The 23,427-nt window shown below is 52.3% G+C and overlaps 3 protein-coding genes across 12 annotated transcripts; 2 read left to right on the top strand and 1 right to left on the bottom strand.

The window, feature by feature from the left end:
• Positions 1 to 986: 986 nt before the first annotated feature.
• On the top strand, positions 987 to 14,166 carry SEMA4G (semaphorin 4G). 5 transcript variants are annotated; one of them, XR_003044276.1, is made up of 16 exons: positions 987 to 1,069; positions 3,991 to 4,467; positions 4,565 to 4,815; positions 4,998 to 5,060; positions 7,530 to 7,628; positions 7,746 to 7,839; positions 7,967 to 8,080; positions 8,278 to 8,447; positions 8,531 to 8,700; positions 8,967 to 9,111; positions 9,261 to 9,483; positions 9,837 to 9,952; positions 10,094 to 10,251; positions 10,454 to 10,515; positions 11,915 to 12,974; positions 13,095 to 14,166. XR_003044276.1 is itself a non-coding variant. In XM_025042277.1 (16 exons), the coding sequence occupies exons 3-16, from the start codon at positions 4,344 to 4,346 to the stop codon at positions 12,742 to 12,744; spliced, it is 2,619 nt and encodes an 872-aa protein (XP_024898045.1). In that variant the 5' UTR covers positions 992 to 1,069; positions 2,351 to 2,426; positions 3,991 to 4,343; the 3' UTR covers positions 12,745 to 14,166. The 5 variants fall into 5 exon arrangements, 4 of the variants coding, with proteins under 4 accessions (XP_015455431.1, XP_024898044.1, XP_024898045.1 ...); XM_025042277.1 differs by adding an exon at positions 2,351 to 2,426 and having other exon boundaries at positions 992 to 1,069; positions 11,915 to 14,166; XM_015599945.2 differs by having other exon boundaries at positions 4,565 to 4,713; positions 11,915 to 14,166.
• Positions 14,167 to 14,650: 484 nt separating this feature from the next.
• On the bottom strand, positions 14,651 to 15,886 carry MRPL43 (mitochondrial ribosomal protein L43). The gene is made up of 3 exons (XM_006925869.3): positions 15,690 to 15,886; positions 15,491 to 15,597; positions 14,651 to 15,378 (listed from the first exon to the last, which is right to left on the bottom strand). The coding sequence occupies exons 1-3, from the start codon at positions 15,818 to 15,820 to the stop codon at positions 15,137 to 15,139; spliced, it is 480 nt and encodes a 159-aa protein (XP_006925931.1). The 5' UTR covers positions 15,821 to 15,886; the 3' UTR covers positions 14,651 to 15,136.
• Positions 15,505 to 21,097, top strand: TWNK (twinkle mtDNA helicase). Of its 6 annotated transcripts, none has more exons than XM_025042279.1 (6): positions 15,923 to 16,321; positions 17,692 to 17,818; positions 18,007 to 18,247; positions 18,404 to 18,511; positions 18,836 to 18,977; positions 19,889 to 21,097. In XM_025042279.1, the coding sequence occupies exons 3-6, from the start codon at positions 18,126 to 18,128 to the stop codon at positions 20,186 to 20,188; spliced, it is 672 nt and encodes a 223-aa protein (XP_024898047.1). In that variant the 5' UTR covers positions 15,923 to 16,321; positions 17,692 to 17,818; positions 18,007 to 18,125; the 3' UTR covers positions 20,189 to 21,097. The 6 variants fall into 6 exon arrangements, with proteins under 6 accessions (XP_024898049.1, XP_006925932.1, XP_024898048.1 ...); XM_025042282.1 differs by having other exon boundaries at positions 15,928 to 15,946; XM_025042281.1 differs by lacking the exons at positions 15,923 to 16,321; positions 17,692 to 17,818 and adding an exon at positions 15,505 to 15,615.
• Positions 21,098 to 23,427: the final 2,330 nt, after the last annotated feature.

Below are 23,427 nucleotides of genomic sequence, written 5' to 3'. Positions count from 1 at the left end.
TCATGGATATGAGAGATTAGGCCAGGTCATGGGTAGAGCTGGGGTTTGGGTCAAACCCTAGAGGGGTCTTTAATAAGGGATGGGAAGGAGGCATAGCCTGAGTTGAGGTGAAACTATAGGTCCAAAGATTGCATGGGAAGACCAGCCTAGTTGGGAGGTTGATTCTGGTGGTGCTTCCTAGATAGCTGATAATATGATTGAGCCCAGGAAGGGCAGGATATTTTGTTGACTAGGAGGAGTGCACTGAAGGATCTGGAGTAACATTGATGTCCAAGATGAGCTGGAAGGAAGGCAAATGTCTGAGTGACCCAGTCTCTGAAGAGGGTTACGTCTAAGTTTTGATTGAGTGGACCAGGTGCAAATGGTTGTGGCTATTTATCCAGAAAAACATTTTCTGTGTGCACTTCTGGTCAAACTGTAATGTCATCCCTCTAAACCTGACTCCCTTCACCCACCCACACCTCAGGCTGCAGGACCATATGAAGGAGGCCCTTGACCTCCGAATGAAGACCCTGTTCTGTGTTCAAAGCTGCCCCAACGCTTGGTCTCCACACACTGTTTCCCACTACCCCCGCATCCTAGTCAGCGGAAGAGGGGTAGCCGGGGGGCAAGAAGTGAGGACGGGCCCTCGGAGAATTTTTAAGCTCCCAGAGGACAAGCTTGCACGACCCTAGCAGTAGGGAAGTCAGAGGCATCAGGGCTAGAGGGGAGAGAAGATGGGCTATAAGCCGCAGAGGGAACTCGGGGAGGTGAGGCCAACACCAAGACACGATCCCGGGGCCGTGGCCGTTGGGGACAGGGCACGCCAGTTGCCGGACGGTTATGTGTGATCCTTGGCTTTAAATGTCTCTATTGTATAGAGTGGGGGGCGCGAAAGAAGAACTGTGCCCTTCCGGCCACCCCACCCTGTCGCGCCCGCCTCCTGGTCCCGCCTTCCGAGCCCCCGCCCCACCTCCGGCCCCGCCTCCACCCCGCCCCACCTCCGGCCGCGGCCCCTTCGCGCAGCTGGTTCTTTGGGGCTGCTGAGCTGCGCGTCGCTGTCTCTATGGCCAGGGATCCGAGCGCAAAGGTGAGAGGCAGGGAGTGCGGGCGGCGGTGGCACCCGCGCCAGGGGGCAGGGACCAGGCCAGGCCTTTCACATGTCCATTCTACCCTCCAAGCTGGACCAGGCCTTTCTCATTGCTAAGTCCCCCAGTCCCGCATAAAGGCTCTAGAGGGGCGCAGGCCAGGCCTCGGGCCGCACTGGGCGCAGCCCCGCCACCGCGGAGTCAGGGACCCGAGCGGAACGGGGCCCGCGTGATGAACACTGTACCCCGGGATCTGGGTCATGTCTTCTGGTGTCTGGCGGGATCGAAGGAGAGCTTGTCCTCAAGCTGCAGCAGTAGAGACTTGAGGTTAGACCTGAGGAAAGGATTGAACTGGAAAGATGGTGGAGAAAGGAGGTAGCGGGGGAGGGGCTCTCCGGAGAGACCACCATTCTATTAGGCAGAAGGAGATACCGCCTGCACTAAGCAGGTGGACATCTGGGATGAAGGTCGAGAGCCTGCTGATCCTACATTGATCTTGTTTGGGGGGAGGGGTCCTCCCCTCTTCAGTTCCCTCTGCCCTGGGATCTGCTTAGGGGGAAGGTGATCAGAGTTCAGGGGGCCGGCCCTGGGGAGGAACCCAAACTGTGGAACTGTGGGTGGAGTGTGAGGTGTGGACTGGAGACCTTGAAGCCTTGTTGGCACTGGTGTGGGGGGGTGGGGGGGAGGAGCTCCGCCCCCCCGTTTAGCCCCGCCCTCTCTCCCAACAGGTTAAATAGGGGCTGAGAACTCGAGCCCAACTCTATCTAGAACTGCTATATACTTGAGTGTAGAGGAGTGCTAAGTTAGGCGCTCCATTCATCTTTCCTTCGTTAAAACTAGGGGCCTCCTCCCCTTTGTTAGGTACCCCTCCTTCCCTTGCAGAGCAGACTTGGCCTATGCACCTATCCCATTTGAGCATCTGAAGTCAGAAGCCTCCCCCCATCTCACACACACACAGAGACATACACTTGGTATCTGGCCTTAGAAGTGGGACATTTAAGAAGGGAGGCAGTGTTCTGCTCTGCATCTCACCTTCAGTGGACACTGGCAGTCTCCGAGCTTGCAGTGAGAGCTAGCCCCCTGTATGTACATATGCTTGTCTCTACGTAGATGTAATTGTGTGTTTGAGGACTGTGTGAACACATGTACTGGACCCTTCTGTGAACATGATGATAGCTGACCCACTGTATCAATGAGTTTGTGTCCACGTCCTTCCACATACGTGTGTATGTACAGGACCCTCCTGTGAATAGGTGTACAATCCTTCATATGCACATGTGTAGGTTTTTAACCCTCCTTGTTAACCTCTGAGGCCATGTGACCTGATGAATGAATGGACTTGTGAATACAACCTTACAGGTGAATATATATGAACACATGTTGCGGGCCCTTTATGTGGACATGTGTGCACAAACCTCACTGTGAATGTGCATGTGCATGACTTTCCTGTGAATACATGTGTTCACAGCCCCCTTGTGAATATATGTGTGTACGAGTATGCATGCTTATCACCCTCCAGTGGACACATGTGACTCTTGTGTAAACCTGTGTAAGTGTGCCATGTACCACACTCTGAGTGGTTCCTCTGACCTGGGGTGTGTTCCCCCTGCCCAATCCTAAGGACTGATCTCTCATAGCTATCTGGCTCCTCAACCCTTCTGCACTAAGCAAATAGGAGGCCCAAAAGGTAAACAGGTGTGCCTCCACAGTGAGGGGTGGAGTATGGGCAGTTTGCCTGGGGCCTCCTACTGCCCCAGCCTCTAAACCAGTAGCTGATGCCCTTTCTGTGGTCTAGGGACCCTTTTCTCTCTACTCATACTCTATTCTCCCACTCTGGGCTCTGCCCACTACAGTGGTGACCTTTACCTCTTAAATAAATGCTCCAAATTCCTGTTCTCCCTCTGGCCAGCTCCTAGTCCCTCCCCTCTCTTCAAGGCCACATAGTTAATATTTGACCTAGAAGGGAGGGGAGAGGCCAGTGACACCCCTGGCCCAGTCTGTGGGCATCTAAATGAGATTGGGTGGGTCAGGCTTCCTTCACGCCTAGCCCAGCTCAGGAAACCTTCAGGGGCCACCCCAGATATCAGGCCTGTTATAGAGTTCAGTGTAACCCCGATCTCTGTGCCATGTACCACATCCTGAGTTGGCTTGAGGGAGGGCCAGGTGTGGGAATAGTCTCCAATATATGCCAGGGGAGGTGGCCAAGAGCTCAGGGATCCCATCATTCACCTTTTCCACATTGTTCATGTCTCAATTAACTGGGTTTGCACATTATAGCCTCCTGCACAAACATTACACCCATGCAGCCAGTGAATCTAGACCCCTCCCCGCCGCAATGCCTGTGAATGCCTGTTTGCAGGTAAGGGCACGTGTAGATGCCTAGCCAAAGGATGCAGTACAGACTCGAATGGGCAGGGCGGAGATGTGCACCCTCTCAGAGAGGAATGCCAAGAAGTGTCTAATCAAAGAGAAATTCCAGAGGGAGCTCTCAGGCCAGGGAAAAGAAAAAACAAAGGGAAAACTGGATAAAATAAACAAAGGCCCATTAAACAACTCTGCTTAGGCCTTCCTGCATAAGGCACCCCTGCAGGCAGCAAGGCCAGCTGCTGCCCATTTTGGGTCTGAAGGCAGTCTCCCTGAGAACCTGAGCTCCACCAAGATAGAGGCGTAGCTAAGCTTCTGACTTGGTCGAAGGAGAGCTATTCCCTTGGGTTTGGGTTAGGGGAAGTCTAGGACCTGTAAAGGGCAAATTCCACCACGCAACTTCCTGCATCAGAATGACTGTGAGTCGATCCTAACATGGGAGGGAGTTCTGTGAATGCTGGGCCTTCTTCCTTCAGTACCCCCTGAAGTCTAGGGGTAATGTCATCTACCTTCCACCCACACATAGATCAAAGGGCTTTTTTTCCTGTTTTTTCTTCAGAAACTGGACCTCAGAGAACCAGGACTAGCTCTGTTGTCGGAGCAGGGTGACTCCATCAGTGACTTACAACCCCTCCATGACCCCACAACTCCCTCTCACCATGGAGTTTGTATTTGATGCAGACAGACAGCGTGTGATCCATCCATTCCTCTGACCTCTTACCGAGGATTCCATGGCCACACAATCCTGTGATTCCATGTCTCCCCAATTCCAGGACCCTCCTTGGCCCCATGACGCCTGACTTTCCAAGTGACCCCCCAGGACCTTGACCCCTGTGACTATTCTTCCCATCATCTCCTTGACTGGCCCTGGCTCTCCTTGAGAGTCTCGTTGGTCTGGGCCTCCCCAGGAAGATGTGGGGGAGGCTCTGGCCCCTCCTAATGAGCTTCCTCACAGCAACTGCGGTCCCTGGACCATCCCTGCGGAGACCATCTAGAGAACTAGATGCCACTCCACGGATGACCATCCCCTATGAAGGTTAGATGTCCTCCCCAACCTCAAAAGGCAGCAGAAGCCGGGGCAGGGGGTTGGGAGGCAGCCCCAGAGCTGGGCTCACAGCTCCCACTCTCCCCAGAGCTCTCTGGGACCCGGCACTTCAAGGGCCCAGCCCAGAACTACTCAACACTGCTGCTGGAGGAGGCCTCAGCAAGGCTGCTGGTGGGAGCCCGAGGTGCTCTATTCTCTCTCAGTGCCCACGACATAGGAGATGGGGCTCACAAAGAGGTCAGCCCCTGGCACTTGGACCACTCGGAGGGTCTCCAGCTTCATCCAGCTCCCTGGGACCTCAACTTTCTAGAAATGCTGCCAGCATTCCAGAGCCCCCTGGTCAGACAATGCTGCCCTTCCCGACCCAGGTCTCCCTTACTCTCAAAGCTCCTCCTGAAACCTACCCCCAACCCAATTTCCCCACTCCCCTGGGGTCCCATCACCTGGTCACACAGATAATGAGGAAAGGCAAGGGTATTGGGGTCAGTGCATCAGCCTTTCTACCATTTCCCCCTCTCCAGATCCACTGGGAGGCCTCCCCAGAGATGCAAAGCAAATGTCATCAAAAAGGCAAAAACAATCAGGTACGTGGTCTGCCCTGTCCCCAGCTCCTTTCCTCTTCCTCAATTGGAGATGTCAGGGTTGGTGGGAACACAAATGGAGAGTTAATTATCAGCGAGTCAGTTGCAGCAACCATAATAAACAAGCCCCAGTGCAGCACTTCTAATCCAAACATCTGGTGGCCTAATAAATAGATCTGCGATGGCATCTTAATCTCCTCTGGGCTCCCCAATAATAATCATGATAACAATAAGTAATCTCTAGTAAGTGTTGACTTAGCTATTATCACCTAATTCTAAAATAACCGTATGAAATGGTATTATCCTCCATTTTAGAGATGAGAAAAAATGAAGCTTTGGTCAAGGAATAGTTCAGGAATTCAGTATCCCATGGAGGGGTATTGGTGAAGCCCTTGCTAGCTAAAGAACAAGTGTCTTCAGGGGTCCCATGTCTGGCTATGTAACAGAGCCATCTGGACAGCTTTTTAAAAATACATATTCTCAAGGTCCACCAGCCCAAGGATTCTGATTCAGTGAGTCAAGAGTGGTGCTGGGACAGCTGTGTTTAAAGAGATGCCTCTAGGAGCTTCTATCAAAGGCCGCTTCTTGGTGTAGTGTGGGTAGAAAATGGGACTGGTAAGGTAGGTGGAGCCCAGGTCATGGAGGGCTGTAAATGCCCAGCAGGGGGTTTGGATTTTATTCTATGACAGTGAGTATCCTCACCACTGAGAGTCTACTTTAGAGACTCTCAAACTTCAATGTGCACATGAATCACAGGGGTATATTATAAATGCAGATGCTAATTCAGTAGGTCTGGGAAGGGCCCAAGATTCTGCAATTCTAATAAGCTCCCAGGTTAAGCTGACACTGCTGGTCCCTGGACCTCACTTTGGGTGGAGAGAACATTTCCCAAAGCTTGTTCTGAGGAGCATTAATTTTCAGTAAAAAGAGTTTAATGATCAGATGAGTTTGGGAAATGCTGCACGCTCCATCCCACAATGCACAGCAATCCCTTAAGGCTCTCAGAAGTCCTCAGTAAAGGTAGGTTTTACCCATGGTTTCCAACTTATTTCACCACAGATTTCCTCCCTCCTCTCCCCATTATTAAATGTAAACATCTTGGGGAAACACTACTATAGGAATATTTATTCAGCTCCAGGGACTAGATGGATTAAAATGGAGGCAGGAAAGGCAGTGGGGAGGTTGGGGACATTGCGTGGGTCAAAGGAGGGAGGCCTGAGTAGGCTGGTAGAGAGGATGGATGGATGACAAACACTGCACTCAGCAAGGGAGCGAGATGAAACAAAGAGGCCTGCATGGATCCAAACCCTGAGTAACAGGCAGGAGGAGGAATCATCAACAAGGCAAAGAAGTCAAGAGAGTGACAGCTCAAGGCATTTGATGGGTAGAGAAGGCCAGTGTGTCTGGAGTAGGGTGAATGAGGCCAGAGGAAGGGGCAAGGCACGATCATGCAGGGTTGGGAGCATGTAGAACTCCATGTTCAGGACTCTGGTGAACCACCGAAGGGATTTTTTAAATACAGCAGTGACATGATCTGGTTTACATTTTTTAAAATATGCCTTGGAAAGTGGGTTGCAAGTGTGTGCCATTTGGTAGGATCTCTCTGGAAGGAAACTTCAGACAATGGTAACAGCAGTTTCCTTTGAAGACAACAGAGATAAAAAGGAGACTCTGTTTACAACATATCCCTTTGTACCTTTTGAATTTTACACTGTGTGCACGTATTCCTCATTCATTGAGTAAATAAGTCATTTTTATGAAGAGTGGCAGAGAATTGAGAGAGCTGTCAGGTGGTAATCTGGACTCAAGTGGAGGCAGTGGAGGGGAAGTAGGCCAAGTCAGGAGACATTTAGGACAAACACTTAATCAGGGAACAGGACTGAATGTAGGGGTGAAGAGATGGGAAGCAGCAAAGATGACTCCTGGTTTCTAGACTGAGTAATAGGAAACAGATGAAGAGAGATGGGAAAGACTAGAAGAACAGGTTTAGGAGGGAAGATGCAGTTAGGGAGGAGGGGATGAACTTGCTTTCTGACATGGATGAGTTTGATGTGTCTGTGGGATATCAGGTAGAGAGAGGGCTGGAGCCTGGGGATGGATTCGGTAGTGTCACTCCAAAGGGGGCTATAGGAGCTCCAAGACTGATGGACATTGCTAAGAAGGAGATGTGAGAGAAGCATCTTAGTATGGTGAGAACCTGGGAGCCCCTGAACTGTGGGTACAGGAGATACAGGAGAAGCTGGCAGAGTATATCAAGTAATCCAAGAGACAGAAGAGTTATGCCACTAGGAGGCTAAAAGACAGTGAATTCTAGAGAATATTCTGTGTTCCGGGCAGTAAGAAGGCCCACTGGGATCTTGGAAAGACCTGTGTCCTGTGGGTGGGGATAAGAACCAGACTACAAAGCTGGACTACTGGAAGAAGCTTCTAAGGAGACCTGGGGCTCCTAACCCTCCCCCACCTATCCCACAGACTGAGTGTTTCAACCATGTGCGATTCCTACAGCGGTTCAATGCCACCCACCTCTATGCATGCGGGACTCATGCTTTCCAGCCCCTCTGTGCAGCTATTGTGAGTATGCCTGCCTCAGCCCTAATCGCTGGTCCCTGACTCCAAACTGGTCTGACCTTAGGCCTCTACCCCTGCCTGTCCTGGGAACCACTGACTTCTGGACTCTCATTCCCCCAGGATGCTGAGGCCTTCACCTTGCCAACCAACTTTGAGGAGGGGAAGGAGAAGTGTCCTTACGACCCAGCCCGTGGCTTCACAGGACTCATTATTGGTGAGTGTGCCCTTCTCCCCACCCTAGTCTCTCATCCACAAGCATCCTTGCTAGGACTTGCCACCCATGTGTGTTATGTGCCTTGTCGTATGTGACATGTCTCATGTCTGGCATGTCCCTGCCCCAGATGGAGGCCTCTACACAGCAACACGATATGAATTCCGGAGCATACCTGACATCCGCCGAAGCCGCCACCCTCACTCCCTGAGGACTGAGGAGGCACCCATGCACTGGCTCAATGGTTAGGAGGATGAGGCACAGGATGATGGGGGGCAGGGGACTATTTCTTCATCTTTACTCCCTTGGGCAGTTGACCATCCTATCCCCAAATCCCCAGGTGAGCCTGCCTATTCCTTTGTATCATTGAGTGAGGGGTGGGGGATTGGGAGAGAGACCTCCGACCTGTCTCAGAAGCCACCTGAACTGCCTCACCTGCAGATGCCGAGTTTATATTCTCTATCCTGGTACGGGAGAGCAAGGCCAGTGCAGTGGGCGATGATGACAAGATTTACTACTTCTTCACGGAGCGTGCCACTGAGGAGGGCTCTGGCAGCTTTGCTCAGAGCCGCAGCAGCCACCGTGTGGCCCGTGTGGCCCGTGTGTGCAAGGTGAATAGGACTGAGATTGGGGCAAGGGTATAGCGGCTGAACTTCTGACCCTGGCCTCTGATCCCATGCCCCTACCTCCCTAGGGTGACCTAGGAGGGAGGAAGATCCTGCAGAAGAAGTGGACCTCCTTCTTAAAGGCGCGTCTCATCTGCCACATTCCACAATATGAGACACTACGTGGTGTCTGCAGCCTGGACGCTGACACATCAGCTCGCACGCATTTCTATGCGGCCTTCACGCTGACCACACAGTGGTCAGTGCAGGGATACTGGGGAGGCAAGGAACTAGGGATAGCATAGGAGCTGTAGCAGAGGTCACTGAGGATGAGATAGGATCCATTGTTGGGAGGGCTAGCTGCAGAGAGAATTTCAGGCACATCCAGCTAGCTTGGGACCAGAGGCCCTGTGGGCCTGGAGCTGGCATTGACCAGAGCAACAGTGGGCTCAAGGCTGGGAAAGTGGCAGGGAAGCAGGCTCCACTCAGTGTAACTCAGCCCTCTTTCCTATGTCTTATCTCTAGGAAGACCCTGGAGGCCTCAGCCATCTGCCGCTACGACCTGACCGAGGTGCAGACTATCTTTGCAGGTCCCTACATGGAATACCAGGATGGTGCTCGGCGCTGGGGCCGCTATGAGGGCAGGGTGCCAGAGCCCCGACCTGGCTCAGTGAGTACCCAGGCCTGGGGCCAGTGCTGAGTAGGCAGAAACCCTGGAAGGAGCAGGAGGGTCTGGCCTTATAGGGAGGACAGGCAGGAAGACAGAACCCTTGGGAGGGATAGTAGTCCTGAGGTTCACCACCCCGTCTCCCACCCCAGTGCATCACAGATTTGTTGCGCAGCCAAGGCTACAACTCATCCCAGGACTTGCCATCGCTGGTCCTGGACTTTGTGAAGTTGCACCCACTGATGGCTCGGCCCGTGGTACCCACGCGTGGAAGACCCCTGCTGCTCAAGCGTAGTGTGCGCTATACACACCTTACAGGGACACCTGTCACCACGCCTGCTGGACCCACCTATGACCTGCTCTTTCTGGGCACAGGTGCTTCTGACCCCTAACCTGAGCCCTCTGGTGACTGCTGACCTGTCCTTGATCCCTGTTGACCTCTAGCCCCTGGTTGACCCTTGATCACAAAACACTGGTGACCACTGGTTCTTGGTGACTGCTGACTCCTGTCACCAACTAGTGACATTTGACCTCAATCACGATGCTTTTGAACCCAATAATTCCTGCCATGATAAGCCCAGAGTTCCCAATGTCCTGAGGGCCCACTACTACTGGCTGAATCCTGTCCCTGACCTTATGACTCCCAAGCTGGTCCCATTAGACTATTGCAGGGGGCCAAGAGCAGTTTTTCATTGCTGGAGTCTGACCCTCTGCCTTTTCTATACCAGCTGATGGCTGGATCCACAAGGCTGTGGTCCTGGGCTCTGGAATGCACATTATTGAAGAGACACAAGTGTTCAAGGAGCCCCAGTCTGTGGAGAATCTGGTTATCTCTCCTATGCAGGTAGCCCCTAACTCATGACCCTCAATATGGCCTTTTGGAATGATGCGGGGCGGGGGAATGAGGAGGCTGGGAAGTGGCTGTATGTGTGTCTATAAGTGGGAGTGAGGGTATTGCTAATCGGCTGTCCTCTCTGGCTCCCAGCATAGCCTCTACATAGGGGCCTCTAGTGGAGTCATCCAGCTACCACTGTCCAGCTGCTCCCGCTACCGCTCCTGCTATGACTGCATCCTGGCCCGGGACCCCTACTGTGGCTGGGACCCCAGCACCCATGCCTGCATGGAGACCACCATAGCCAACAGGTCCCAGGGTAGCAAGCAGGAGGTGGTAGGGGGTGTGAGGGTCCCATGTGCCCAGGGGATCAGGGCCTGAGGAGAGGAGGATGGCCTACCCAGCTGTAGGAGGAGTGACAGCCGGTTGTTGGTAACCGCCCTGTTGACGATTCCACTGAGGAAACTGAAGCCCATTTTCTCTTGTTCATGAGTTCTGCTCTTCTGTCTCCAGGACAGCACTGATACAGGACATAGAGAGAGGAAATAGAGGCTGTGAGAGCAACAGGGACACAAGTAAGTGATATTCATGTGTATGTGGGTCTGGCTGCATTTGTATACATATGTATGTATCTGAATGGCTATGTCTGTGCACTTTCAGAGTCTGGCATAGAGTAAGTGTTCAGCAAACATTTGTTTCCCAAAAGAATTACAAATGAGGAAACAGGTTCGAAATGTGAAGTTTCTTGTCACTTCTGGGGCTTAAAGCCAAGTGTGTGTGCCAGGGGGCAGCACTGGCAATCACATGATCACACAATTAATTATAATCATTTCTACTGGTTTTTGTTGCAAAAAGAATCATTATAACTATGACGGTAGTTTGAAGGATAATGAGTACTACCCCAAGGAAGAACAGATGACTGCACTGATATCTGAAGGAAGAACAAAAGTTAAAAATCATAGCTAATATGTACTGAGTGCTTTCTATGTGCCAGACACTGATCAAACACTCACATGCACTTTCATTTATTCTCACAGCATTCCTATGAGAGAGGTACCATTATCATCATCCCCATGAGGGGCAACCTCTCTGAGGCACAGGTAGAATAAGTAAACTGCCCAAATTTAATCAGCTGTTAAGCAGCAGGGTCAGAATTCAAATGTGCTTCCAAGCAGTTGGACTGGAGTTGGTGCTTTTGATCACTGCTATGTTCTCTTCCCCCGAGTTAACTGAGCAAGTGGAGGACATGGGGAGAAGGATGACACCCAAGTAGAGGGAATAGCAGGCAGAGCAAGCTTGGCATGTTTGAGCAACAAGAGGCTGGAGAAGTGGGCAGGGACAGTGCTAATGTAGGGTAGTGGCTTGATCAGCTGAGTGTTTGTAAAAGGTCACCCCATTGCTGCATGGAGAATGGATTAGATGGGGACCAGAGTGGGCCAGCAGCTGGAGGAGAGAAGCGAACAGGTCTGAGATAGATTCCAAAAGCATAATCTTGGTTGGCCCAAGAGGGTTAGATACAAAGGTGAGGCGGAGAGAGAGGCAGGGAAACTCCCAGGTTTCTGACTTAAGCAACTGAGGAGCTGGTGGCACCGTTCACGGTGATGACAATTCAAAGAAAAGACCTGGCGTAGTTTGGGAGGGAGCTTTGGCCATAGTTCCTGTGACATGTCCAAGAGACCTCATACTGATGTCCAGCATGTAGAAGATATTCAATTCTGACATTCAAGAGAGAACACTGTGCTGGAGGTAGAGATTAGGCATCACTGGCAGACGTCAGGAATCGAAACCACAGGGAAAGGCCAACTTGAACCTCCTGTGCAAGCATAAGTGCAGAGAGCTTGGCTGGGTATCTCCACGATTCCAGATTCTGCGCTTGGTGCTGGAGACATAACAGTGAACCATCTGGCTTGCCACCTCTAGTGCCCTTCCTGGGATAGGCGGGCATTGACTGCTCCTATCTTCCACTCCCTCCAGGGCCACCACCACCAACGAAGACCCGCTCTGTGCTCCGGGGTGATGACGTCCTCCTGCCCTGTGACCAGCCATCCAACCTGGCTCGGGCATTGTGGCTGCTCAATGGAAGCATGGGCCTGAGTGATGGGCAGAATGGCTACCGTGTGGGTGTAGATGGGCTGCTGGTGACAGACACACAGCCCGAGCACAGTGGCAACTATGGCTGCTATGCTGAGGAGAATGGCCTCCGCACCCTGCTGGCCTCCTACAGCCTCACCGTGCGGCCAGCCACTCCTGCCCCGGCTCCACAAGCCCCTGCCATGCCAGGAGCACAACTGGCACCTGATGTGAGGCTGCTCTATCTGCTAGCCATTGCTGTACTTGGTGGTCTCTGCCTCATCCTGGCTTCTTCCCTCCTCTACGTGGCCTGTCTTCGGGGAGGCAGACGAGGACACCGACGGAAATACTCGCTGGGTCGGGCCAGCAGGGCAGGGGGCTCTGCTGTGCAGCTACAGACAGTCTCAGGCCAGTGCCCTGGAGAGGAAGATGAGGGTGATGATGGGGAAGGGGCAGGAGGCCTGGAGGGTGGCTGTCTCCAGATCATCCCTGGAGAAGGAGCCCCAGCCCCACCACCTCCACCACCCCCACTGCCACCAGCTGAGCTGACCAATGGGCTTGTGGCACTGCCCAGCCGGCTGCGCAGGATGAATGGCAACAGCTATGTGCTCCTGAGGCAGAGCAACAACGGAGTGCCGGCAGGGCCCTGCTCCTTCGCTGAGGAGCTCAGCCGCATCCTGGAGAAGAGGAAGCACACGCAGCTCGTAGAGCACCTGGATGAGAGCTCTGTCTGAGCCCAGCCTCCCAGGACGAATGCTCTTCCAAGCCAGCCTGTCTTGCCCCAGGATGGGCTGCTGCCTCCCCAACACAGTCACCTTACCTTCACTGCCCCCTAACTCCAGGCCCTTCTCCCAACTTTTTGATGTCCCTGTACGGCTGGCCAGAGTTAGGCCCAGCCAAAGCCCCCTCCTCATCTCCACAGATCCATCTGTGAGCAGCCCAGGCCAACCGGTGCTCCTCAGAGGTAGGTGCTCCCTCAGGTTCTGCAGCCCCAGTTCCTGTGCCCTTAACCTAAGCACTCAGGAAGAGAGGACTCCATCCTCATGCTGCATTCATCTGCTCAAACCCTTCTTCTTTCTCCCAGGCAGGGCTCTACAGGTCCAGAGGGCCTCAATGTCACCATCCTCTGCATGGCCCTATGTGCTGGATGGTACTGATACCAGATAAGACCTCTGTCAGCTACCAGAGCATCCTGAGCCCTGCATACATTCAGATGTGCACATGGAAGAATGTCTATCAGCTGGGCTGCAGGGCCCCTACCCTCACCTTCTGGTACATTGCTGTTTAATCCCTTTTTCTGGACTTTGGGTACCCTCCCAATTGCCACATCCCATCCTATCCAGTCCTCTTCCCTAGTCCTAGTCCTAGCCCCATGTGGTGACCTCATTGGCAAGAGCCTAAAGAGGTAAGACTTTCATTCCCCTCTTCTCCCTTAATGTGCTTGAGTCAGCTCCCTCACCCCACCTTGGTCACTCTTAAGAGTGGCAGAGTTCCAGGCATGTCCCTTCCTCACACACATGTGCTTACATTTCCACTCACATGCACCTTCTGGGCCTCCCCTGTCTGTTGAGTTTGGTCTTTTGACATTTCAGGAGAGCCCTCTTCCATTTAGCTATCTTTGAAGACACTTCCCTAGAATGGGTGACCGACACTGCACTCAATGAGCCAGCATTCCTTTTAGGGACCAAGCATTTGCTACCCCTAGACCAGAGCAGGGGAAGGAGAGATCTGATGTCTCACCTGGCACATGAAGCCCGTTCTTGGAACTATGCAAAGGGCAGAGGCTGGGAGTTTGGATGCTTGGCTCCCACCCCTGTCCTACCTCACCGGGGCACTTTCAGGGTCTAGGGGCCTCTGAAGTCTCCAGGCCCATATGGGACAATCAAATCCTGACTGAGCTCCCCCATTCCCCTTGGGTGAGGATGACTGTTATTTTTGTAGCTGAGAACGTGGAATCTCACGGATTTTTACTGCCCTTTACCCATCCTCTCCCACCTCCACTCCACAATGAATGTATTTATTGTGAGAACAGCTACATTTCTTTAGGAATGCCCCCACTCACCACTCAGGTGGGTGGAACAGGCATGTGACAGAGTGGGGAGCGTGGGCTCAGCTCCCCCACCCTGTTGGTTAATAAATACCCTCTTTTCCCCACAGCTGAGTGGTCTGCTTGGTCTCAACTGGCCCTCCCGATTACCAGGGGACAGGCTTCTGTGCCTATGGTAAAGGTGCCGCAGGGTTGGCTCTGCTCCCCATGAAAACCATTTGTAGAGGAAATTGGGATCCTCAGCTTCTATACGGGTTGCCCTGGGCAATAATAAAGGGTACACAGGCCTTTATTAAGGCTCTCACTATTCACTGATCATGGGGATAAGAGCACTACAACAATTCAAGAATTCATACAACAGTTTCTAGGTTTTTACTTCCTCTTTTCCTCACCATCCCTCCCCCCCTTTTTTTTTTTTTTTTTGGTTAAGCCTAGAAGATGCTGCCCATTTCACTCTCTCCAAGGGTCAGGCCTAGATTAATCATATGGTCTTTGATATTAACCATCCTGAAGGGTTACTGTATGTTCTGCTTCTGGTTTTATAATGAAAAATGGGGTTATATTTTAAAATGCACATATTTTGAAGTAAGATCTCAAGTGTGTCCATGGGCAAGTTTATTAACCTCAGTTTTCTAATCTGTACACAAACATTTACACAGCTATAAAGTGCCTAGCCCAATGCCAGGCTCACAGCAGAGTATAAAGTGCTAGCTCTCTCTAGCTCAATGGTTGCAGAAATAGGACATCAAGGACAATAGGATTTTTCAGAAACCGGCCTCAAAATCCCTCACTGTGATCTGAGATCACTACTATCAATTTGGATTTCAGAAATGAAGACCCTTGTAAAATCTTGCAACACTCTCGGATTTCAATAATGTCAACTGGATAAAATTAGACACAAAAATCACTGACCCTCGCAGTGGGCACAAAAAAGAAACAGGCATTGATTCTTTATCCCAAGCAAAAGCCTCGGTATCAAATTCCCCTTCCGTGGGCTCCATTTGTTTGCCTGGGCTTGGAATTCCCTGAACCAAAAGAGGAAGAACCACCTCCACTGGAACTGCAGTTGGAGCAACTCTTCACGGCGCTTGCACCTGGGCTGGGGCAGGATCCTGGACCTCTCGGGGGCGCAGTCCGCCCCACGTGGTTGGTTTGTTGGTGAAGGGGTGCCACTGGCCCTGGATGCTAGGGCTGTCTGTGTGGAAGGGCTTGCGGATGCGGATTACGTCCAAGCCCGACTGGTTCGCCAACTTCTGCACCAAAGTCGTGATCTCCTCGACCGACTTGCAGTTGATGCTCTCCTCACGCACAGCCCCGTTAACTGGCCGAAGGAAGGTGGGAATAAGAGGAAGCGGGCCGGTCAGGTGTCAGACCAGGGGAAGGAAGTGGGCCGAGCCACCCCCGAGGCCACCCTCCAGCTCCCGCCTACTCACGGTATTCGGCCACGACTCTGGGCACACAGCACGGCCGCGGATTCACGTATATTACGATCCCTGGGTTCCGTCGGGCGAAGTTGGCCACCTCCCGTTCCACGAATTCCCTGTAGGACCCGAGAAGGGTGAGCGCGGTGACTCCTGACCCAGGGCGACCTCTGCCCGGAGTCGCACCCCCCGCACCTTTCGCCCGGCTCACCTGGCGCCGCGGGATGAGGGCGCGTCACGGCTGAGGCTGAAGCTGAGACGCTGCAGCTGCTGTACGTAGCGACCTAGCCCGTTGTGGAGGACACTGGTCAAGAAGCGGCTCGGAGTCCCCCGCGCCGTCATGACTCCAACTCCCCCACCGCGGAGCCCAGCCTCGAGGGGAGGGGGCGGGACTAAGGCCAGGTTTCCGGTTCCGGGGACACAGAACTAGGGGAAGTTTTGACTCCGAGGTTTTGGAGAGTGGCGCGTGTGAGTGACCCACGTTGCGAGCGAAAGGCGTGAGACAAGAGTGGTGGCGCGTGGCCAGGGTCGGAACGGCGGAGCCCTCGGCAGTGGGGCGGGGGAAAGACACGCGGGCGGATGGAGAGGTGGCGCGGAGAGGGACGGGAGCCGCACAGTGGCGCTCTAGTCGTGTCGCGCGCGTCCCCTTTGAAGGAAGGAGCTGCGAAGAGGGCCACTAGTTGGTGACCTGGAGCAGAGGGACTACTGAAAGGACGCAGAAGGCTGTAGAGGTGAAGACGACGAAGAGACTCCGTGGAGGGCAGTAGTGGTGGAGAGATGATCCTGAGAAACTTTATCGGTGTGGGTCGGCTAAGGGAGAAACTGTAAAACAGGATCGGAGAGGTAGGGAGCCCGATAGATGGGTAGAGACGTGAAAGGGTCGTATAGATGGGCCTGGTTTGGGTGGAAGTAGCCACGTAGGGGGTGCAGAAGAGGATTCAGAGAGATGTGTATGAAGAAGTTTGGAGAGTTTAGAAGCCACCTAGAGTGAGCTCTTAGAATGCTGTGTGGAGGATTCCTAAGGTCTGACCTAGTGAAGGCACTAGAACCAGGCACCTAAGGTATTTCAAATAGGGACTTTCAACATTTGACTAGGAATGTGGGTCTTCCTCCGAAGTGGGTACCCCCTCCGTATCTTGTTGTCCCTGCGTGGGGCGTGGATGGGTCGGAGGGGCCTGCCCAGGAGCTTGGTCCCGGGCCCGCCTCGCAGGAGGTACAGGAAGGAGGCTCTCCCAGCCTTGGAGGTACCAGTGTTGCCTGTAACTGCAACTGAAATCCGCCAGTACTTGCGGGCTCATGGGATCCCATTCCAGGATGGCCACAGCTGCCTCCAGGCACCGAGCCCCTTTGTGGGAGCCTCACAGCTCAAGGACCAGACTAGTGCTACCACTTCCTTTAGCCTCTTCATTAACAAGACCACAGGCCGCTTTCTCTGCATGACCAGCCTAGCAGAGGGGAGTTGGGAAGACTTCCAGGCCAGCGTGGAGGGGCGTAGGGATGGGGACAGAGAAGGAGTTCTGCTTAGTGAAGTCCCAGAAGCTGAGGACAGTGAGGAGATTCGGAGGATCTGGGACCGAGCAATACCTCTCTGGGAGCTGCCTGAGCCGAAGGAGGCCCAGCTGGCCCGTGTGATGTTTGGCCTTACCAAAGTGACAGATGACACACTCAAGCGTTTCAGTGTGCGGTATCTGCGGCCTGCTCGCAGCCTTGTCTTCCCTTGGTTCTCCCCTGGAAGTTTGAGATTACGAGGCCTGAAGCTCCTACAGGCTGAAGGCCAAGGGGATGGAGTGCACTATGTGGAGACCACCGTTCCCCGGCCTGGTGCCTACCATAATCTGTTCGGACTACCACTGATCAATCGTCGAGATGTTGAGGTGGTACTGACAAGTCGTGAGCTGGACAGCCTGGCCTTGAACCAATCCACAGGGCTGCCCACCCTTGCCCTTCCCCGAGGAATAGCCTGCTTGCCCCCTGCCTTGCTCCCCTACCTTGAACAGTTCCGACGTATTGTGCTTTGGCTGGGGGATGACCTTCGGTCCTGGGAAGCTGCCAAGTTGTTTGCCCGAAAACTGAACCCCAAGCGGTGCTCCTTGGTACGGCCTGGGGACCAGCAGCCCCGTCCCCTGGAGGCCCTGAACCGAGGACTAAATCTTTCTCGAATTCTACGTTCTGCCCTGCCTGCCTGGCACAAGTCTATTGTGTCTTTCCGGCAGCTTCGGGAGGAGGTACTAGGAGAACTGTCAAATGTGGAGCAGGTAGCTGGCGTCCGCTGGAGCCGCTTCCCAGACCTCAGTCGTCTCTTGAAGGGACATCGGAAGGGCGAGTTGACAGTCTTTACAGGTGACCCTTTGGGAAATCACTGCTCGGGGTGGGGGCAGAGGATCAGGTGATAGAAGCACGTGGATTTCGGCCACTGTAAATTTTGAAAAGGAGGCTTTCCGTCCCAACTTTGAGGCCCTGCTCCATGTCTTGGTTTCAAGAGTAGGAATTTTTTCCCTCACTCAGGTCTGTGTTCAACTCCCCTGCAGGGCCAACGGGCAGTGGAAAAACGACATTCATCAGTGAGTATGCCCTGGATTTATGTACCCAGGGGGTGAACACGCTATGGGGTAGCTTTGAGATCAGCAATGTGAGACTAGCCCGGATCATGCTGACACAATTCGCTGTGGAACGGCTGGAAGAGCAACTGGACAAATACGATGAGTGGGCCGACCGTTTTGAGGACCTGCCCCTCTATTTCATGACTTTCCACGGGCAACAGAACATCAGGTGATATTCCCAGGCCTGGGTTTTTCAAAGAATGGGAGGGCAAGAGAACAGGCCTCTGACTGAGACTGAGTTTTCAGGATGCTGGCTTTCTGCCTGGGATGGTCTGGAGACTACTTCTAATTAACTCTTGAATTCATTGCCTCTTTCTCTTCCCAGGACTGTAATAGACACAATGCAACATGCGGTCTACGTCTATGACATTTGTCATGTGGTCATCGACAATCTGCAGTTCATGATGGGTCACGAGCAGCTGTCCACAGACAGGTGATATCCTCTTGTCTCGCTGGAACCCATTTGAACACACATATGTCTTCTCAGGCAGCTGGCCTCTAGGCATATATACTGTACTCTCTTGTTTTCTGACACATGGGCATGTACATCCCACCCCATGTGTATTTCTGTCTTTATAGATGTGTGGGATGTGGCAGCTGGAAGTATGGACAGGGACCTAAGTGTGAGTCCTTGGGTAGAGGGAAGTAGAGTGAGGTTGTGTGCTTTGTGGAGTTGTGAATGAATCAAGAGTATGTGTATATTCTTGTCCTTTTGTCTGTGTCTGATAACTTCTTTGCTTTGTTGGGGTTGGGGCAGGATTGCAGCTCAAGACTACATTGTTGGGGCCTTTCGGAAGTTTGCAACAGACAGTAGTTGCCATGTGACACTGGTCATTCATCCCCGAAAGGAGGATGATGATAAGGAACTACAGACAGCATCCATTTTTGGCTCAGCCAAAGTAAGTGGCCTTTAGAGGATTCCAAGCTTTGGAAAGTAGGTGGGGGGCAGTCACTCGAGATAGCCCTCAGTCAGCTTTAAATCATCTTGACTGTCCATCAGGAAGAGGCAGCTCAGGCCATAACATGAAGAATACAGAGGCTGATAATAGTTGGTTCTTTGCCCTCCTCACCTTCCAGGAGCTCACATCCTCTAGTGGAAAAACAGACAGTGATTACAACTTGGTATGATAAAAGCTATGATAGGCAGCACAGATATTTGGGAAACAAAGAGAAAAGACATATGAGTCAGCCTGGGATATCTGGGGAGACTTCCTAGAGGAAGTGTCAGCAAAGGTTGGTTTGAGTTTGGCCAACAGTAAGTGTTAAATAATCAAATAAATGGGAGGGCCTTCTGGGCAGCAGGAGCAGCCTAATCATGGAGCTTCCAGTGGTACACTGAGTGCCTATACATGCTAGGCCTGGATTAGGCACAGAATACAGGGCAAGGAGCAAAAACTATGCCACAGTGGAACAAACATGGAGCTGGGGAAGAGAATAACACAGAAATGGAAAGATGGTGTTGCTTTCTATATTTGTGGGGATCAAGAATGGTCTGTCAGATGCAGTGTGACATTTAGACCAAGGCCTCAATGAAAAGCTGGGGTTGAGTGGAATGGCAAGCTGTGGAGAAGTGTTACAAACAGAGAGAATAGTGGGTACAAAATCGGGGACAGCAGCAAGGTTGTCAAGGAACTGAAAAACTCAAGCGAGTTGCAGCATTGTGGTCAATAGTTCAAAGAGCTTTGATGAATTGTGGAAGTACTTTTTCCTTTCCTCATTCTTGCCACTTCTCCCTGTATCCTCAACCTTCTTTTCTGCTTCTCTCATATGTCTACTCACTGTTCCTTCATCCTCTGCCCCCTGTCTTCAGGCAAGCCAGGAAGCAGACAATGTTCTGATCCTGCAGGACAGGAAGCTGGTAACTGGGCCAGGGAAACGGTATCTACAGGTGTCCAAGAACCGCTTTGATGGAGATGTAGGTGTCTTCCCACTTGAGTTCAACAAGAGCTCTCTCACCTTCTCCATACCACCAAAGAGCAAGGCCCGGCTCAAGAAGATCAAGGATGACAATGGACTTGTGGTCAAAAAGCCCTCTTCTGGTAAAAAGGGAGCTGTGCCTCAGAACTCTAAAACTTGCTTTCAGCCAGATTCCTCTAAGCCTTCAGAGTGAAGGCAATGCAGAGCTAGACACTGGAGTAAGCCTTGACAGGACAGGCTGGGGCATAGACTCTTTCTTGGCCCTCTGCTAGGCTAGGCTGCCTCTTTCCTGCAGTCTGGTCCTGAGCTGTGGGCACTTCTCAGTCTGAGGGGCCTAGCCTAGGGCAGGATCCCGTAGTGAGAGAATTAAGCACATATTTGAGAACCTACTATGTGCCAGGCTTCATTCTAGGTCCTGAGAATACAGCACTGACAAGACATATGAGGTCCCTGCTTCCATGGAACATGCAATCTGGTGGAGGGACAGATAAGCTAATGAACAAGTAAACACAAAACATAATTTTAGATAGTAAAAAGTGCTATTTTAAATATAAAACAGTAATGCGACAGTGCTTATAGGCTAGTTTAGATTAAGGTCTGAAATGGTGGCTCTGAGCAGAGGACATTCGAGCTGGGACCTAAAGAACTACTATTGAGCCATGTGAACATATGGAGAAACAGGGATCCTGGTAGAAGGTAACAAATACAAAGGCCCTATGCTGGGAATGAGCAAGTTGAGTTCAAAGCAGTGGGGTCAGGCCCCCTGAACCTGGAGGGGAATGGGGGACTTCTTGCCAAAATTCCAACCTAGGCTTTCAGAGCCAAAGGGTGACATGAGTACCAAGCTCCTCTGCTCCCCGCCCTGGAGCCTGCTATGTGGTGGCATTTGCTACCATTGGATCCTAGGTGCTTGGCCCTGTAATATCAGGGTCCAAAAGGTGGAAGCTCGGCCAGAGAGCCATGGAAGAAAGCTGTGAGCCCAGAGTGCCCCCCACATGGACACATTGTATAGTATGCTGCCTCAGACCACTGGAGTGGATGCAGTTATAACTTTTGTAGAGCCTTTTCTAGTTTTATTGAAAAAAAAAATGTTTCCATTGTCTTTGTTTCTGTGCTTTTTCTTATTTGTCCACCAGGTGTCTCTACAGTCTATAACCGGATTTTTCTCTCATTTTGAAGAGTTGATGGGTCCCCTCCCCCATCCCGTACCCTCCCAAGGAAGCAGGAGCATTAAAGGGCCTTCACACATAACACACCCTTACACTGCTTCTTGGCCTGGGGAGGACAGGATGGTGCCTCTTTATCCCTGTTTTCCATGAGGATCTCCATGTGATCGTTGGCAGAGGTGTGGGTCACTGGGCCACATGCCTATGCTCTGCCTGACCAGCTGTCCCTCTGTGATATGAGCCACTCTCTGACCTCTCTCAATGTGGACTCAGGCTCAGCATATTCTTATTTGGCCCTTGTCCATCTCCCTCCTCTTTGTACCTTCTCAGCGTTTCTCTTATGTTTAAAAAAGCAAAACCTAGGCACAGCTCGCCCCAATCCTCATACACACACAGAAATTTCTAATTCTGAAGGTTCGAGGAGAGGTATAGGATTCTTCATTTTTAACAAGCCCTGAAGGAGATGGGAAAAGTTACCTAGAGACCCTGTCAGAAATGTTCCTAATGATAACATTTTCTCGTCTCACTTCTTCTGATATCCTGAAGTCCTACTTGCCCTTTGGATTTGCCTGCAAGAATGGTGAGAATGCAGTATTATTTTGTTTTGGTGGAGGGGGTGCTGCTGAGGAGAAGACTTTCATAAGGGCTGGGGTTGGTTCCCCGCTCCCTGGAAGTAGGGCTGTCTTATCAAGGTCTCCCTGTCAATCTAAGAGGGGGCTTCTAGGACCCTATAGAAAGGTCTGAGGTCTCTGGTCTTTTATATGTGAAAACTGTGGCTACAGTTGTCTCCTGAAACAGACCTGGAGCAAAGCTGTTCTCTGGGGGTGGGAGTGGGGGAGGTATAGCTCCTCCAGGGCCTCCCTTCTTGGGGATCTCTCCTAGACTGGCTGGAGCCAGGCCTCCTAATCCCACAGTAATCATTCCCAGCCGCTGGCTGGTCTCGGCCTCATCCAGAGTCTATAACACAAAATCAGCCATGCCTTCCAGATGCACACCACTAGGTCATTCCTACCTATAAAGACATGGGTTCCACATTCTGTTCTCCCCAGAATGCCTGGTTTGTTCTCAGGAAATCTTTTAGGGGTTTCCATCAGGGGAACTTTTTGAGGTCTCTGTGTGAATCTGGGATAGAGGGATAGAAACGCACTTCTCTGTTTTGCCCCATCCTTCTAGCAGACCCCACACAGCACATACCAGGATGATGGGGGGAAGGGAAGCTAAAGCTCTCCCAGCCCCACACCCTACAGAAACACATTCCATTCCACACCTGTCTTAAACTCCTCACATCAAAATGAGCCCAAAATGTTTTCAGGAGTCCCTAGCCTAAAAAGCAGTGAGGGATTCTTGGGTCCTATGTAAGGGCTCTGGCAGCCACTGTCCCTGTACCCAGCCAAAAAGTGGATTGAGGCAAAGTACTCTGCCTATGTCCAATTGGATGTTAAGAAATCTCCCTCAGAGTTCAGGAAGGGCCTGGCCAAGCAAGGTCCAGCTAAATCTGCAGCCCTGTCCTCAGATTCATTGTCACACTTCGTGGTGAGGGAGCTTCTTTACTGTGGATGGGTTTGAGAAGGGTCAAAACTCACTGGACTTCTGCTGCTCAAGTGCTCAGGCTGTAAATATAGCTCAGACACCTGTAGACATCACAAGCTGCCTTGGGTGCCATGGAGGGAGGGAGCCCTAGGTGCCTCCCTACAATACCAGCCAACTTCCTGTTTGTGCCTGTGGGTGGATCTTATGAATCTAAGGGAGATCATGTCATGCTCAAGGAGCCGGGGGTGGGGGTGGGGGGGTGGTGCAGAACAGGCAGGTCTGCTCACCTGGGTAGGCATCTACTCCAGAGGAGAGCGAGGTGCTGGTTCTTGGGCAACCCCAAACCTAGGTCTAGGGGGAGTCGAGGGGGATCCGGTCTGTTTCGGTGGAACCGGAGCCTTCTTTGTCTGCTTCCCAGGGGTTTTCCCTGTGTCTGGGGAATGGGCCGAGAGTGGACCAGGTTTGGCTTTCTCCAAAGCAGGGGCGGTGGCAGAAAAAGCCCTGTAGCCAGCTTGTTTAATGCAGCCAGGTAGGTAGCTTAGCTCTCGGTCACGTGCAGCTCGCCCCTTCCTCAAGTCTAAAGCTAAATCCAGTAAGCTGTTAAATCAAATACGAGAAGGCAGCCTCGGGCCACGGTGGCTCTGCTGGGTAGGGTACTGGGTCGGCTGTTGCGGGGGTGGGGGTTGCTGGACAGACCACTCCCTTCCCTGGGTCGGGGGGCGCGGCCTTCGGCGGC

The sequence above is a fragment of the Pteropus alecto genome, unplaced genomic scaffold, assembly GCF_000325575.1.
Source record: "Pteropus alecto unplaced genomic scaffold, ASM32557v1 scaffold88, whole genome shotgun sequence".
Lineage (NCBI taxonomy): Eukaryota > Metazoa > Chordata > Mammalia > Chiroptera > Pteropodidae > Pteropus > Pteropus alecto.
This window is presented reverse-complemented; position numbering and strand designations above follow the sequence as displayed.